The sequence below is a fragment of the Orcinus orca genome, chromosome 1 (genome assembly GCF_937001465.1).
Source record: "Orcinus orca chromosome 1, mOrcOrc1.1, whole genome shotgun sequence".
In the NCBI taxonomy this organism is placed as follows: Eukaryota; Metazoa; Chordata; class Mammalia; order Artiodactyla; family Delphinidae; genus Orcinus; species Orcinus orca.
Genome location: NC_064559.1, coordinates 11,565,273 through 11,581,144, shown reverse-complemented (window position 1 = coordinate 11,581,144; position 15,872 = coordinate 11,565,273). Strand labels below are relative to the sequence as shown.

Sequence of the window (15,872 nt, the reverse complement as noted above, 5' to 3'; positions counted from 1 at the left end):
TTATTCACACATGTTTCTCTCTCCTCAAACGTATACCCACTAAATGCTCTTCTATTCTTAAATTAAGTTGATTAAAGGATAACCCAACACTACAATGCTAGTACCTTAATTCCCTGGCTAAATGAAGCTGTTCTGGAAATAAACACAGTCCCTGGTCTTAACACACTAAAAAATAAGCTATCTAAAAAAGGATACACAGAACCTTTAGATGCCCAAAACAGAATATTCAGGAACAGCACAAGTAAACCTCACCTTGCTCTGGAGCATTTCCAGAGCTTTTGGACACAGAAGCAGAGGCTTGTTGGCTTGAGAAAAGATCTGCATTCGGAGGAGTCCAATCAGGGCCAAGCAGATGGATTTTAGAGCCTAGAACACAGAAAAGCAACTGCAATAACCTGGCATTCTAAGGAGATGTTTAATGGTTCACTTTGCTGCTAAGAAGTTAAATCTCTAAAAATGGGTTTAAATCTCAGACTCACAAAAACCCCAGTAAACTTACTTGGAAAACATCAGATTTTATACTTGTAATTGAAGAGTGCTCCTGCTGACTCAAATAAATTAATCACCATCAACAGAAAGTCCGTTTGAAGCAGCAAGGACGCATTACTCCTCACCAGGTAAGAAAACGTCACCATCCCACCCAGAAAACGACTTCCAATCTAGCAGACCAAGGGCTCTCTGGTGTGTCTTACGTAACCACCACAAGTGATGCACACACAACAAAAGCAAAAGCACGGACTTTCAGCCCATGACTCTGACCACAGTCTTGGGTAAATCAGAGTATTCAGGTTTTTTCTACACTGGTATTTAAGTTTCAAAGCCATAGCTTTTATTTTTCCTTAAAAAAACAAAACTAACTCTTTCTACAATAAAACCCAGACTATGCAGCACTACTGCTTCACAGTGGCAATTAATCCAAAATAATAAATAATTTTAAAGTTAGCTATTATTTACACATGGTAGTGGTTACGGAAAAGAGACGATTCTATTTTTTTTTCTCCAGGGGTGAGTTTAATAAGCTCATTAAAGGATGCTTTTTGCCCTGCTTTTCCTGCAACTCTCCCTTCATTTTTTCCTCCTATTATAAAAGTCTGGCTTGCACCTGCCCCCCGCCCCCGGCCAAGTATCTGAGGACTACACACAGAATGCAAAGACCACTAACACAACGAGCCTCTGTTACTTTCACTTTTATCTCCCACTATGTTTACCTTTATTCTAAAAATTATCATCAGGCAAATTCTCACACAGAAACATATACGAATAGCAAACACCAATCATCAACAGAATGGACCGACTGTCTTGCATTCTGTGGCGACAACACCACTAACATATCTGGAGTTTTTATACCACAAGGAAAGTTCTCAAGTTATTAACATCAGATCAAAACTTCCTTATTAACGAGAAGGAATTCAAAACAATTTCCAGGTTTTTAAAAACCTGATGTTTTATTTCATTTCCTGAACAGAACCCTATAGTACTTAGGGTTAAGAAAATTATCATTTCTTAACCCCAGAGAACACAAGGAGATTCTTAGAATTGCCACATGAACAAGGGATAGGAAGACATCTTTTTAAACTCAAACCTGGAGGGAAAAAAAAAATCTAAATTAATAAAAAAAAAAAAAGACTTGCTGTGAAGCACAAATAAAAGAAAGGTATACAAAAACAAACAAATAAATAAATAACTCAAATTTGGGGGAAAATCATAGTGAGCACGGGAGCAACTTAGCCCTGGAAGGACTTGGAAATGCCTGGTTTTACCTTTCACTTGTGAAGCGGCCCCAGATCTCATGTTGGGCAGTGTCTGGACTTTCATGGACCCCTCGGAAGCCTGCGTGGCCCCAGGCCCATCGGGCAGGGCTGGCTTCACCAGAAGCTCAGGCCTCGAGGCAATCCGGGGCATAGTTGACGACTGGATATAGGGACCGACCGCAGCCACTCGACTCGGCCCCGACGCCCCCGGCTGGGGCAGGTGTCCATCAGACGAAACCTTAGGAGAAAGCACAGAGCCTTTAGTATTGCAAGTCAGGCTGGATCTGACTCAGAAAAGCCCCTGACGTGTTCATAATTTTGTTAAAAATCGGCACTTTCAGGATCTAGTCATCAAATCTACAAGAGAGATCCCCAAACAAAAACACCCCATGGTGAACTCTCACCCACACTTTATCACAAGAATTAGAAAAAAGAGCAGAGCTACGTAGGTGATCATATTAAAAGTATAAGAACGGTGGATTCTCTTTCAAGAAGTCACAGGTCCCGTCCCTTTCCGGAGGACGCACTGAGCAATGATTCTGAAGATGCTGCTGCAAGTACTGACCTCACTGGGATGGTCATCGTCCCCTCTTCCCGCCCCCTGCCAACAGCACACTTACTGGAAGGTTCTCTTTCTGCTGCAGGGCCGCCTTCTTCTTCCACAGCCGGTCCCTGAGCTCATTAACACGCTTGTCCATGACCGCCACTTCTGAATTGCGCTTATTCAAGCACTCCCTCTGTTGTTGCAGCTTGGCATTCTGCTCCTGGTTCAGTTTGTTTCTTAACTGAACAAAATTAAGGGAATAAAAGGTAGCCAAGGAGTAGGAAGAAAAATTTCTCAAACAGATAATCACATGGTTCGCTATCATACAATTTCTAAAAATGCAAGGTCCCCCCACACTTCTCATCTCACGGTTTAAAATTAAGTGTTGGACCACCAGCTGTGGTCATAAGGAACACCTCAGATTTCCTGTCTGAGGTACTATAAAGTTTATTCTGGATTCTGCGGGGTTTAGGTCTTCCTCCCCCTCCCCGCTTTAAGGAAAAGAGGCCGAAATCCAGGACTTCCTGCCGCTTATGTGGACAATGCTGTCGTCCTAGAGAGGATGTGCCACTGAACGTCACAGGTGGCCACAGTTTACCTGCAGCTCCTTGTACAGCCGATCAAGCTCAGCCACCGCGGACTGGTTGTCATGGTGACCATCAATCCTGCCGTTCTTGAGCATCTCTAGCTGCCTTGTAAGTTCCTCTACTTTTGACACAGCCAGAACGAGCTCCCTCTGCTTTTGCTGGAACAAACTATTCATCTGTTCAATTTCCTCCACTAAAGTAAGAACAAGAAAAGCAACAGTAGTTGAAAAGAAAAATGAGAATGGACTGCTTTCCGGGCAACCAGGATGTACCATAAACTTTCTCATAAAAAGTAGAGAAAATTTTCAGGAATGTCCTAGAATCAACCTATTCCTTTATAAGCACCTCTAAATCAAACAGACATCTCTAAATCAAATCACTAAAATTTTAATTAAAATGGTATTGTAATAGATGGAGCCATTATATGCATAAAAATCCTTACCTTCATCAAATTTTCAGTCAAAAATTAGAGAGAAGAAAGAGAACTTCAATGCAGGGGGCCTGGGTTCCATCCTTGGTCAGGGAACTAGATCCCACATGCATGCCGCAACTAAGAGTTCACATGCCACAACTAAGGAGCCCTGGAGTCGCAACTAAGGAGCCCGCCTGCTGCAACTAAGACCTGGTGCAACCAAATAAATAACTAACTAAATGGGGGGGGGGTGGAAACTACTACTACTACTACTACTACGTTTTCCAAAGGGAACCTGGAAACCTTGTCTAAAACATTCAACAGCTGAATTCAATTCAGGGGGAAGCAGCAGCATCAAAACTGCAGTGAATTATACTTTTCCAAAAAAATCCTTTGAAGTTGATCTACATACAGAGTCTCATCTTATTCTTCTTACTTACTGCAAATTCACATAAACTTCCTACACCAACGTGTTTTCTTATACCAATGCGTTTCCTTACACCCAAACAGTTTAACACTATAGCATTTAGCACTGAGGTAAACCAAATGGGAGCAACTCACCAAGTTTCCCGTTGCTTAGCCTCTTCTGTTCCACGTGGCCTTTAAGTGCTCTCACTTTTTTCAGCTTAGCTTCCTGATTCTCAGCTATTTCTTTGAGCCTCTTAAGCTTTTCCTGTTCAGCAGCTTGTTGCTGCTGACGCTGATCTTGCTGTTTCAAAAACTTTAAGCGCTGCTCCTGAAGATATAAGCCATCATCAGACATGTCATTTTAAACAGCAGACCACTAACCCACAATTAATCTAACCACACCCTGAGGTGCCCAGGCTGAGGTACACCGGTGGTGTTGCTCTGGTCTCACCATCTGTCCTACACACTGCTATGAGAACCACCTGGGGAGTTTGTGAAAAACAGCCTCTCCCGGGCCCAAGCCTAGAATCTACCTCTTAGGGGGTAAGATCCAGGAACCAGTATTTTTATCCAAGTGGTCCTTGTGCGGCAAGCAAGCAGTGATCCTTGAACTAGTTTTCATGAGCTGCGGCTATAATTTCAAGAAGGAGCTCATGTAGAGGGGGAGGCAGTAAAAGAAAGCTATTAAATGATACACTTCGAAGTCCAATTTGGATTCAAACCCAAGCTCTGCCATTTATTAGCTATGAGACTTTGGGCAAATTACATAATTTCACCAAATCCACAAGTCTGTCTCTTCATCTATAAAATGAGATGATCACTAGTCCTCCTAGGGCTACAGTGAGGATTAAATGCAATGTGAAATGTAAACCTCTGTCAACAGTATTGTACATAGTTAGTACACACTCAATACACTTAGAAAAGAGCTAAAGAACTACTTAGTGCCTTCAGAAAACTGCAATAATGCAACTTACAATTTTATTTCTATTATATTAAAATTTTTAACTGAGTAATACAGCCACACAATTTATAATCAAGGGTAAACTTCACAGATTAATACGGCTAAAACATACAAATAACACAGAAATAGTTTCAAAATAAGACCCTGAGGGTAGAGAGTTATTCTGTTAACAATCAACCTTTTTCTTTGAATTCATGTCCTTGCAACTCAAGGAATGCTGCGTCAGCATCACATGGGACCTTGTTAGAAATGCAAAATGTCAGACTCCAACCCACACCTACTGAATCAAAATATGCATTTTTAACAAGATCCCTAGGTGATCTGTATTCGTATTAAAGTCTGAGAAGCAATGATACACATGATTTTGAAAAAGCTGGTGTCTGGCATCAGAAGTAGAAAGGATGCATCGGAACCCTAGGAAGTATTCCAGGGAAGGCCATCGTGCATGTTGAGAACCACCTTAAAGAATCCCTGGCCATCACTTCAAAGCCCTGCTGGGGACCTTGCTACTCAAACCCTCAAGTTGTTCACCCCAAGTGAACTTACAGTCCCTCAAAGACTGGTCGGCGGCAGAGACTGGGTATTTAGACCAGGGGCTGGCAGACCTGCAGGCGAAATCCAGCTTGCTATCCGTGTTGTGAGTAAAGTCTTCTCGGCACACTGCCATACCCGTTCGTCTATGGCTGCTTTCCTGCTACAACTGCGGAGCTGAGACAGCACAGCTTGCAAAGCCTAAAATATCTCAGCCCTTTACAGACAAAGTCCGACAACATCTGGCTCAGACTAGAAGCCCATGGCTGGCAGAAGCAGCAGCAGGGAGACTGGTTTAGATAGAAAGGGACAGGCTTCCCATGTTTTCTTTGTCCAAGGACAGGATGTGAATTAGGTGGTGGGTGAAGAATGTCCCCAGATAAAGGCAGGCAGCCTGTTACCAGTGCCAAGCAGCAGCTGGGGACAGGTTTGCGTGAGCAGCAAGCGCCTCTTGCTGCAGTAATGATTCAGGAGGAGGTCAGCCCAGAGCTGTGCCTACAAGCAAAGCCGAAAGGTTCTTTCCGCTGGTCCTGTTTTACTGATACTCAGCATAGCGTGGTTAACTCTGATGAGAATGGTGGTCGGGAAGAGGAACAACTGGGTGATTTAAGGTTTCTACAAAATGCTGCAGTGAAGAGAAGAAAGCAGGTACCTTCCGGGTTGATGGTATCAACATGTATCTAGGAGGTAACTGGTTTACCAGTGAGGATGGAACGTAAACGGCTTTACACACACATGAACAGGAGTGGCCTGTTAGGTCTTTGAAAACAAGATATTACCTTAGTGGCCAGCATTTGTTGCTGGGCCTCAATCTGTTGCTGCTGGCGAGATGCCATTTCCTGAAGTTCAGCAAGTGTCAGGTCCATCCTAGGACTATTAACCTACCAAAAAAAAAAAAATGCAAACAATCCAACTTAGTACAAAATGATCACAGAGATTCCTCACTCAAAGGCCCATTATAAGCATCACCTGAACCAATCATGACAAAATTATTTAGCCATTTTTCTTCCATAATATTAAAGAAACCATTAACTTTTATATTAATACCCCACATTGACTTATTAACATATAAAACATACTAACATACAGACCAACACTCTTCTAAGCTGTAAATTTAAATTAACTAGTTTCAATAGTCAGTAACACAGATGGAACAACTTGGAATTACCTCGTTCTATAGTTAATTTAAATTAGGAAGGCAGTGTTTGACCATATTAAACATGATACTGGGACACTGGCAGCAAACCTAGAATACAGTCATCAAAACACCCTTTAAAACTATGACACTAGAATTTTACAAATTCAAGATACATTGGGTCATCAGGGACAAAGCAAGATGTCCACTCTCTAAACATCCGTTGGACATGGTCCTAAGAGGTTTAACCCGTGCCACAGAACAAAAAAGTAGAAATAAACTGTGTCCAGATTGAAAACGAAAACGTTTCTTGGATGGGGCTAATGGCGGACTGTGGGAGGGCTCACGCCAAGGAGTACTCCCCCGAACTTTTGTTGCCAGTGTCCTTGTCCCTGTGGTGAGCCACAGCCGCCCTCAGACTCTGCAGGAGACCCTCCAATGCTAGCAGAAAAAGAAGAAGAAAAGTAGAAAAAGGAGATAATGAAGGAACAGCCATTATTCTGTCATTTTTCTGCAGCTTTACCTGAAAGGAGAATTGCGTCTATGTGATTCATTACAAGATACCAACAGCATCAGATACATCAGAAATACATCTACATGTGCAACAACTCCTACAGAACACCTACTGAATGCTGGCAGAAGACCTCAGAACTCCCCAAAGGCAAGAAAGTCCCCACGTACCTGGGTAGAGAAAAAGAAAATATAATAAACAGAGACAAAAGGATAGGGACGGGACCTGCACCAGCGGGAAGGAGCTGTGAAGGAGGAAAGGTTTCCACACACTAGAAGCCCCTTCGCGGGCGGAGACTGCGGGTGGCGAAGGGGGAAGCTTTGGAGCCGCAGAGGAGAGCACAGCAACTGGGGTGCGGAGGGCAAAGCGGGGAGATTCCCACACAGAGGATCAGGGCCTACAGGCACTCACCAGCCCAAGAGGCTTTTCTGCTCACCCGTCGGAGCGGGTGGGGCTGGGAGCTGAGGCTCAGGCTTCCGGCCTGAAGGGGTTAGTGCACCACGGCTAGCTGGGAGGGAGTCTGGACCTGCCGAAGAGGCAAGAGACTTGTTCTTCCCTCTTTGTTTCCTGGTGCGCGAGAAGAGGGGATTAAGAGCGCTACTTAAAGGAGCTCCTGAGACGGGCATGAGCCGCGGCTAACAGCGCGGACCCCAGAGACGGGCATGAGACGCTAAAGGCTGCTGCTGCCGCCACCAAGAAGCCTGTGTGCGAGCACAGGTCACTGTCCACACCCCCCTTCCGGGGTGACTGTGCAGCCCGCCACTGCCAGGGTCCCGGGATCCAGGGACAACTTCCCCGGGAGAACGCACGGCGTGCCTCAGGCTGGTGCAAAGTCCAGCTGGCCTCTGCCGCCACAGGCTCGCCCCGCACCGGTGCCCCTCCCTCCCCTTGGCCTGAGTGAGCCGGAGCCCCGGAATCAGCAGCTCCTTTAACCTCGTCCCATCTGAGCGAAGAACACACGCCCTCCGGCGACCTACACGCAAAGGAGGGGCCAAATCCAAAGCTGAGCCCTGGGAGCTGTGCGAACAAAGAAGAGAAAGGGAAATCTCTCCCAGCAGCCTCAAGAGCAGTGGATTAAATCTCCACAATCAACTTGATGTACCCTGCATCTGTGGAATACCTGAATAGACAACGAATCATCTCAAATTGAGGAGGTGGACTTTGAGAGCAAGATTTATTATTTTTCCCCTTTTCCTCTTTTTGTGAGTGTGTATATGTATGCTTCTGTGTGAGATTTTGTCTATATAGCTCTGCTTTCACCATTTGTCCTAGGATTCTATCCGTCCGTTTTTTGTTTAAATTTTTCTTAATAATTATTTTTTTATTTTAATAACTTTATTACACCTTACTTTATTTTCTTTTAGCTTCTTTCTTTCTACTTTTTCTCCCTTTTATTCTGAGCCGTGTGGATGAAAGGCTCTAGGAGCTGCAGCCAGGAGTCAGTGCTGTGCCTCTGAGGTGGGAGAGCCAACTTCAGGACACTGGTCCACAAGAGACCTCCCAGCACCACAGAATTTCAAACGGGGAAAATCTCCCAGAGATCTCCATCTCAACACCAGCGCCCAGCTTCACTCAACGACCAGCAAGCTACAGTGCTGGACACCCTATGCCAAACAACTACCAAGACAGGAACACAACCTCACCCATTAGCAGAGAGGCTGCCTAAAATCATAATAAGTCCACAGACACCCCAAAACACACCACCAGACATGGACCTGCCCACCAGAAAGACAAGATCCAGCCTCAACCACCAGAACACAGGCACTAGTCCCCTCCACCAGGAAGCCTACACAACCCACTGAACCAACCTTAGCCACTGGGGACAGACACCAAAAACAACGGGAACTACGAACCTGCAGCCTGCAAAAAGGAGACCCCAAACACAGTAAGATAAGCAAAATGAGAAGACAGAAAAACACACAGCAGATGACGGAGCAAGATAAAAACCCACCAGACCTAACAAATGAAGAGGAAATAGGCAGTCTACCTGAAAAAGATTTCAGAATAATGATAGTAAAGATGATCCAAAATCTTGGAAATAGAATAGAGAAAATGCAAGAAACATTTCACAAGGACCTAGAAGAACTAAAGATGAAACAAGCAACGATGAACAACACAATAAACGAAATTAAAAATACTCTAGATGGGATCAGTAGCAGAATAGTTGAGGCAGAAGAACGGATAAGTGACCTGAAAGATAAAATAGTGGAAATAACTACTGCAGAGCAGAATAAAGAAAAAAGAATGAAAAGAACTGAGGACGGTCTCAGAGACCTCTGGGACAACATTAAACGCACCAACATTCGAATTATAGGGGTTCCAGAAGAAGAAGAGAAAAAGAAAGGGACTGAGAAAATATTTGAAGAGATTATAGTTGAAAACTTCCCTAATATGGGAAAGGAAATAGTTAATCAAGTCCAGGAAGCACAGAGTCCCATACAGGATAAATCCAAGGAGAAACACGCCAAGACACATATTAATCAAACTGTCAAAAATTAAATACAAAGAAAACATATTAAAAGCAGCAAGGGAAAAACAACAAATAACACACAAGGGAATCCCCATAAGGTTAACAGCTGATCTTTCAGCAGAAACTCCACAAGCCAGAAGGGACTGGCAGGACATATTGAAAGTGATGAAGGAGAAAAACCTGCAACCAAGATTACTCTGCCCAGCAAGGATCTCATTCAGATTTGATGGAGAAATTAAAACCTTACAGAGAAGCAAAAGCTGTGAGAGTTCAGCACCACCAAACCAACTTTACAACAACTGCTAAAGGAACTTCTCTAGGCAAGAAACACAAGAGAAGGAAAAGAGCTATAATAACGAACCCAAAACAATTTAGAAAATGGGGATAGGAACATACATATCAATAATTACCTTAAATGTAAATGGACTAAATGCTCCCACCAAAAGACACAGATTCACTGAATGGAACAATTGTAACAATTGTAAATATTTATGCACCCAACATAGGAGCACCTCAATACATAAGGCAAATACTAACAGCCATAAAAGGGGAAATCGACAGTAACACAATCATAGTAGGGGACTTTAACACCCCACTTTCACCAATGGACAGATCATCCAAAATGAAAATAAATAAGGAAACACAAGCTTTAAATGATACATTAAACAAGATGGGCTTAATTGATATTTATAGGACATTCCATCCAAAAACAATAGAATACACATTTTTCTCAACTGCTCATGGAATATTCTCCAGGATAGATCATATCTTGGATCACAAATCAAGCCTTGGTAAATTTAAGAAAACTGAAATTGTATCAACTATCTTTTCCAACCACAAGGCTATGAGACTAGATATCAATTACAGGAAAAGATCTGTAAAAAATACAAACACATGGAGGCTAAACAATACACTACTTAATAACGAAGTGATCACTGAAGAAATCAAAGAGGAAATCAAAAAATACCTAGAAACAAATGACAATGGAGACACGACGACCCAAAACCTATGGGATGCAGCAAAAGCAGTTCTAAGAGGGAAGTTTATAGCAATACAATCCTACCTTAAGAAACAGGAAACATCTCGGATAAACAACCTAACCTTGAACCTAAAGCAATTAGAGGAAGAAGAACAAAAAAACCCCAAAGTTAGCAGAAGGAAAGAAATCATAAAGATCACATCATAAATAAATGAAAAAGAAATGAAGGAAATGATAGCAAAGATCAATAAAACTAAAAGCTGGTTCTTTGAGAAGATAAACAAAATTGAGAAATCATTAGCCAGACTCATCAAGAAAAAAAGGGAGAAGACTCAAATCAATAGAATTAGAAATGAAAAAGGAGAAGTAACAACTGACAATGCAGAAATACAAAGGATAATGAGAGATGACTACAAGCAACTCTACGCCAATAAAATGGACAACCTGGAAGAAATGGACAAATTCTTAGAAATGCACAACCTGCCAAGACTGAATCAGGAAGAAATAGAAAATATGAACAGACCAATCACAAGCACTGAAATTGAAACTGTGATTAAAAATCTTCCAACAAACAAAAGCCCAGGACCAGATGGCTTCACAGGCGAATTCTATCACACATTTACAGAAGAGATAACACCTATCCTTCTCAAACTCATCCAAAATATAGCAGAGGGAGGAACACTCCCAAAGTCATTCCACGAGGCCACCATCACCTTGATACCAAAACCAGACAAGGATGTCACAAAGAAAACTACAGGCCAATATCACTGATGAACAAAGATGCAAAAATCCTCAACAAAATACTAGCAAACAGAATCCAACAGCACATTAAAAGGACCATACACCATGATCAAGCAGGGTTTATTCCAGGCATGCAAGGATTCTTCAATATACGCAAATCAGTCAATGTGATACACCATATTAACAACTTGAAGGAGAAAAAGCATATGATCATCTCAATAGATGCAGAGAAAGCTTTCAACAAAATTCAACACCCATTTATGATAAAAACCCTCCAGAAAGTAGGCACAGAGGGAACTTTCCTCAACATAATAAAGGGCATACATGACAAACCCAGAGCCAACATTGTCCTCAACGGTGAAAAACTGAAACCATTTCCACTAAGATCAGGAACAAGACAAGGTTGACCACTCTTATTCAACATAGTTTTGGAAGTTTTAGCCACAGCAATCAGAGAAGAAAAGGAAATAAAATAATACAAATAGGAAAAGAAGAAGTAAAGCTGTCACTGTTTGCAGATGACATGATACTATACATAGAGAATCCTAAAGATGCTACCAGAAAACTACTAGAGCTAATCAATGAATTTGGTAAAGTAGCAGGATACAAAATTAATGCACAGAAATCTCTGGCATTCCTATACACTAATGATGAAAAATCTGAAAGTGAAATCAACAAAACACTCCCATTTACCATTGCAACAAAAAGAATAAAATATCTAGGAATAAGCCTACCTAAGGAGACAAAAGACCTGTATGCAGAAAATTTTAAGACACTGATGAAAGAAATTAAAGATGATACAAATAGATGGAGAGATATACCATGTTTTTGGATTGGAAGAATCAACATTGTGAAAATGACTCTACTACCCAAAGCAATCTACAGATTCAATGCAATCCCTATCAAACTACCACTAGCATTTTTCACAGAACTAGAACAAAAAATTTCACAATTTGTATGGAAACACAAAAGACCCCGAATAGCCAAAGCAATCTTGAGAATGAAAAACGGAGCTGGAAGAATCAGGCTCCCTGACTTCACACTATACTACAAAGCTACAGTAATCAAGACAGTACGGTACTGGCACAAAAACAGAAAGATACATCAATGGAACAGGATAGAAAGCCCAGAGATAAACCCACCCACATATGGTCACCTTATCTTTGGTAAACGAGGCAGGAATGTACAGTGGAGAAAGGACAGCCTCTTCAATAAGTGGTGCTGGGAAAACTGGACAGGTACGTGTGAAAGTATGAGATTAGATCACTCCCTAACACCATACACAAAAATTAGCTCAAAATGGATTAAAGACCTAAATGTAAGGCCAGAAACTATCAAACTCTTAGAGGAAAACATAGGCAGAACACTCTATGACATAAATCACAGCAAGATCCTTTTTGACCCACCTCCTAGAGAAATGGAAAGAAAAACAAAAATAAACAAATGGGACCTAATGAAACTTAAAAGCTTTTGCACAGCAAGGTCATAAACAAGACCAAAAGACAACCTTCAGAATGGGAGAAAATATTTGCAAATGAAGCAACTGACAATGGATTAATCTGTAAAATTTACAAGCAGCTCATGCAGCTCAATAACAGAAAAACAAACAACCCAATCCAAAAATGGGCAGAAGACCTAAATAGACATTTCTCCAAAGAAGATATACAGACTGCCAACAAACACATGAACGAATGCTCAACGTCATTAATCATTAGAGAAATGCAAATCAAAACTACAATGAGATATCATCTCACACCGGTCAGAACGGCCATCATCAAAAAATCTGGAAACAATAAATGCTGGAGAGGGTGTGGAGAAGGGAACACTCTTGCACTGCTGGTGGGAATGTGAATTGGTACAGCCACTATGGAGAACAGTATGGAGGTTCCTTAAAAAACTACAAATAGAACTACCATACGACCCAGCAATCCCAATACTGGGCATATACCCTGAGAAAACCATAATTCAAAAAGAGTCATGTACCAAAATGTTCATTGCAGCTCTATTTACAATAGCCAGGAGATGGAAACAACCTAAGTGTTCATCATCAGATGAATGGATAAAGAAGATGTGGCACATATATACAATGGAATATTACTCAGCCATAAAAAGAAATGAAGTTGAGCTATTTGTTATGAGGTGGATGGACCTAGAGTCTGTCATACAGAGTGAAGTAAGTCAGAAAGAGAAAGACAAATACCGTATGCTAACACATATATATGGAATTTAAGGGGGAAAAAATGTCATGAAGATCCTAGGGGTAAGACAGGAATAAAGACACAGACCTACTAGAGAACGGACTTGAGGATATGGGGAGGGGGAGGGGTGAGCTGTGACAGGGTGAGTGAGTGGCATGGACATATATACACTACCAAACGTAAAATAGATAGCTAGTCGGAAGCAGCCGCATAGCACAGGGAGATCAGCTCGGTGCTTTGTGACCACCTAGAGGGGTGGGATAGGGAGGGTGGGAGGGAGGGAGACACAAGAGGGAGGAGATATGGGAACATATGTATATGTATAACTGATTCACTTTGTTATAAAGCGGAAACTAACACACCATTGTAAAGCAATTATACTCCAATAAAGATGTAAAAAAAAAGTTTCTTTTCTGTCTTTACACAAAGACAACACAATCATCTATGAAGAAAATCCTATGGAATCTACAAAAAAGCTACCAGAATAATTTATTTAGCAAGAATGCAGGATAAAACATCAATATGCCCAAATCAATTATATTTCTATATATTAGCAACAACCAGAAACTGAAGAAAGTATTTTTAATACCATTAACAATAGCATAAAAAACATGAAGCACTTAGGAATACGTTTAACAGAAGATGTGCCAGATATGCACACTGGAAACTTCAAAACCTGGCTGAGAGAGAGAAGACTTAAATAAAGGGCGAAGTGGAGCTCATGAACCGAAAAGCTCAATACTGTCAAGACGGCAATTCTTCCCAAACTGACTTACAGAGTCAACGGAATCCCAACCAAAATCCCAGCAGGCTTTTTTTGTATAAACTGACAACCAAATTCTAAAATTCCGTATGGAAGTGCAAAGGACATACAATAGCCAAAGCTTTGTAAAGAATGCAGTTGAAAACATACACTACCTGACTTCAAGACTTACCATGTTTCAGTAACCAACACAGTGTGTTACTGACATCATGACAGATAAATAGATCAATTGTGCAGGACAGAGAGTACAAAAATAGACCCGCACATATATGGGGTAATTGATTTTAGAAAAAAAGGCAATTGAGTGGAGAAAGTTTAGTGTTTTCAACAAATACTGCTTGTACAACTGCTATCCATATATGAAAAACAAAATGAACTTTAACTCTCACACCATATGCAAATGTTACTGCAAAATGGATCATAAACTTAGATGTAAAATCTAAAACTACAAAATTTCTAAACCGATCAATTATACTGTATTAAAATTAAGAACAAGTCATAGACTGGGAAAAATATTTGCAAATCATCTATGTAATAAAAAACTTGGATCCAGAATATATAAAGAAGCCTTAAACTCAGTAATAAGAAAGTAAACAACCCAATAAAGAAAAAATTAAGCAAAAGAGGTGAACAAATACTTCACCAAAGACAATACACAAATGGCAAATAAGCACATGATAGATGCCCAACATCATTAGCCATTAGAGAAATACAAATTAAAACCACAATGTAATACCACTACACACCTATTAGACAGCCAAAATGAAAAGGAATGACCATACCAAATGTTGGCAAGGATGTGGAAAAACTAGAACTCTCTGGTGGGGAATGTAAAATAAAACAATCACTTTGGAAAACACTCTGGCAGCTTTTTAAAAGTTAACATACAACACACCATTGTAAAGCAATTATACTCCAATAAAGATGTTAAAAAAAAAAAAAAAAGTTAACATACATCTACCAAACGACCCAACCATTCCACTCCTAAGTATTCACCCAAGAGAAATAAAAGTATATGTCCATACAAAGATGTGTACCCAAATATTCATTGTAGCTTGATATGGAGTAACTGGAAACAACCCAAATGTCCATCAACAGATGAATGGATAAGGAGTGGTGTAACCAGACAATGAAGTATCTCTCAGCAATAAAAAGGAATCAACTATTGATACACACAGCAAAATGGATTAATCTCACAATAATTATCCTGAGTAAATTCAGACAAAAAGAGTACATACTGGATGGCTCCATTTATCCTAGATTCTAGAAAATATAACTAATTTGTAGTAACAGAAAGGAGACTTGCTAGCAGTTCCCTGAGGATGGGGAGGGAGGCAACAAGGAAAGGATTACAGAAGGACGTAAGGAAACTTTTTTTGGGGGGGAGGGGGTGATGGATATGTTCATTAGCTTGATTATGGTAATGGCTTCACAGGTGTACACATATGTCAAAACTTATCAAATTGTATACCTGAAATATGTGCAGTTTATTATATGACAATTATACTTCTATCAAGATGTTTTTTAACAACCCAGTGATGGGACTTCCCTGGTAGTCCAGTGGTTAAGACTGCATTTCCAGTGCAGGGGGCATGGGTTCGATCCTTGGTCAGGAAACTACGATCCCACATGCTGCGTGGCCGAAAAAACAAATAAAAAATAAAAAACCCAGTGATAATGTGTCAAGATGCACTGAAATCCTGTTAATGGTTGAGACCATTTCTGTTATCGTCATATCAACCTTTCTTCACTGTAAGATAAATATGAGATCAGAGAAGAGAAACAGGAAGAATTTTGGGGGGGGAAACAAAGAATATGGGGAAAGGCAGAGTAGAAGCAAATGTAGGTTGGAGAGAGGTAATTTAGCTAATCCTTAACAGT

General features: G+C 41.0%; 1 protein-coding gene across 7 annotated transcripts in view; it reads right to left on the bottom strand.

The window, feature by feature from the left end:
* TP53BP2 (tumor protein p53 binding protein 2) overlaps window positions 1-15,872 on the bottom strand; it is a 67,478-nt gene that overhangs the window by 17,562 nt on the left and 34,044 nt on the right. For 5 of the 7 annotated variants that reach the window (XM_033430415.2, XM_012533483.3, XM_033430416.2 and 2 more), the window contains 6 exons: window positions 5,974-6,075; window positions 3,856-4,030; window positions 2,894-3,075; window positions 2,372-2,536; window positions 1,761-1,989; window positions 253-366 (listed from right to left, as the gene is read on the bottom strand). In XM_033430415.2, the coding sequence (XP_033286306.2) occupies window positions 253-366; window positions 1,761-1,989; window positions 2,372-2,536; window positions 2,894-3,075; window positions 3,856-4,030; window positions 5,974-6,075 (967 nt within the window). Of the gene's footprint in view, window positions 1-252; window positions 367-1,760; window positions 1,990-2,371; window positions 2,537-2,893; window positions 3,076-3,855; window positions 4,031-5,973; window positions 6,076-8,184; window positions 8,232-15,872 lie in introns of those variants that run through there. The other 2 variants (XM_033430419.2, XM_049705617.1) reach the window with 2 other exon arrangements.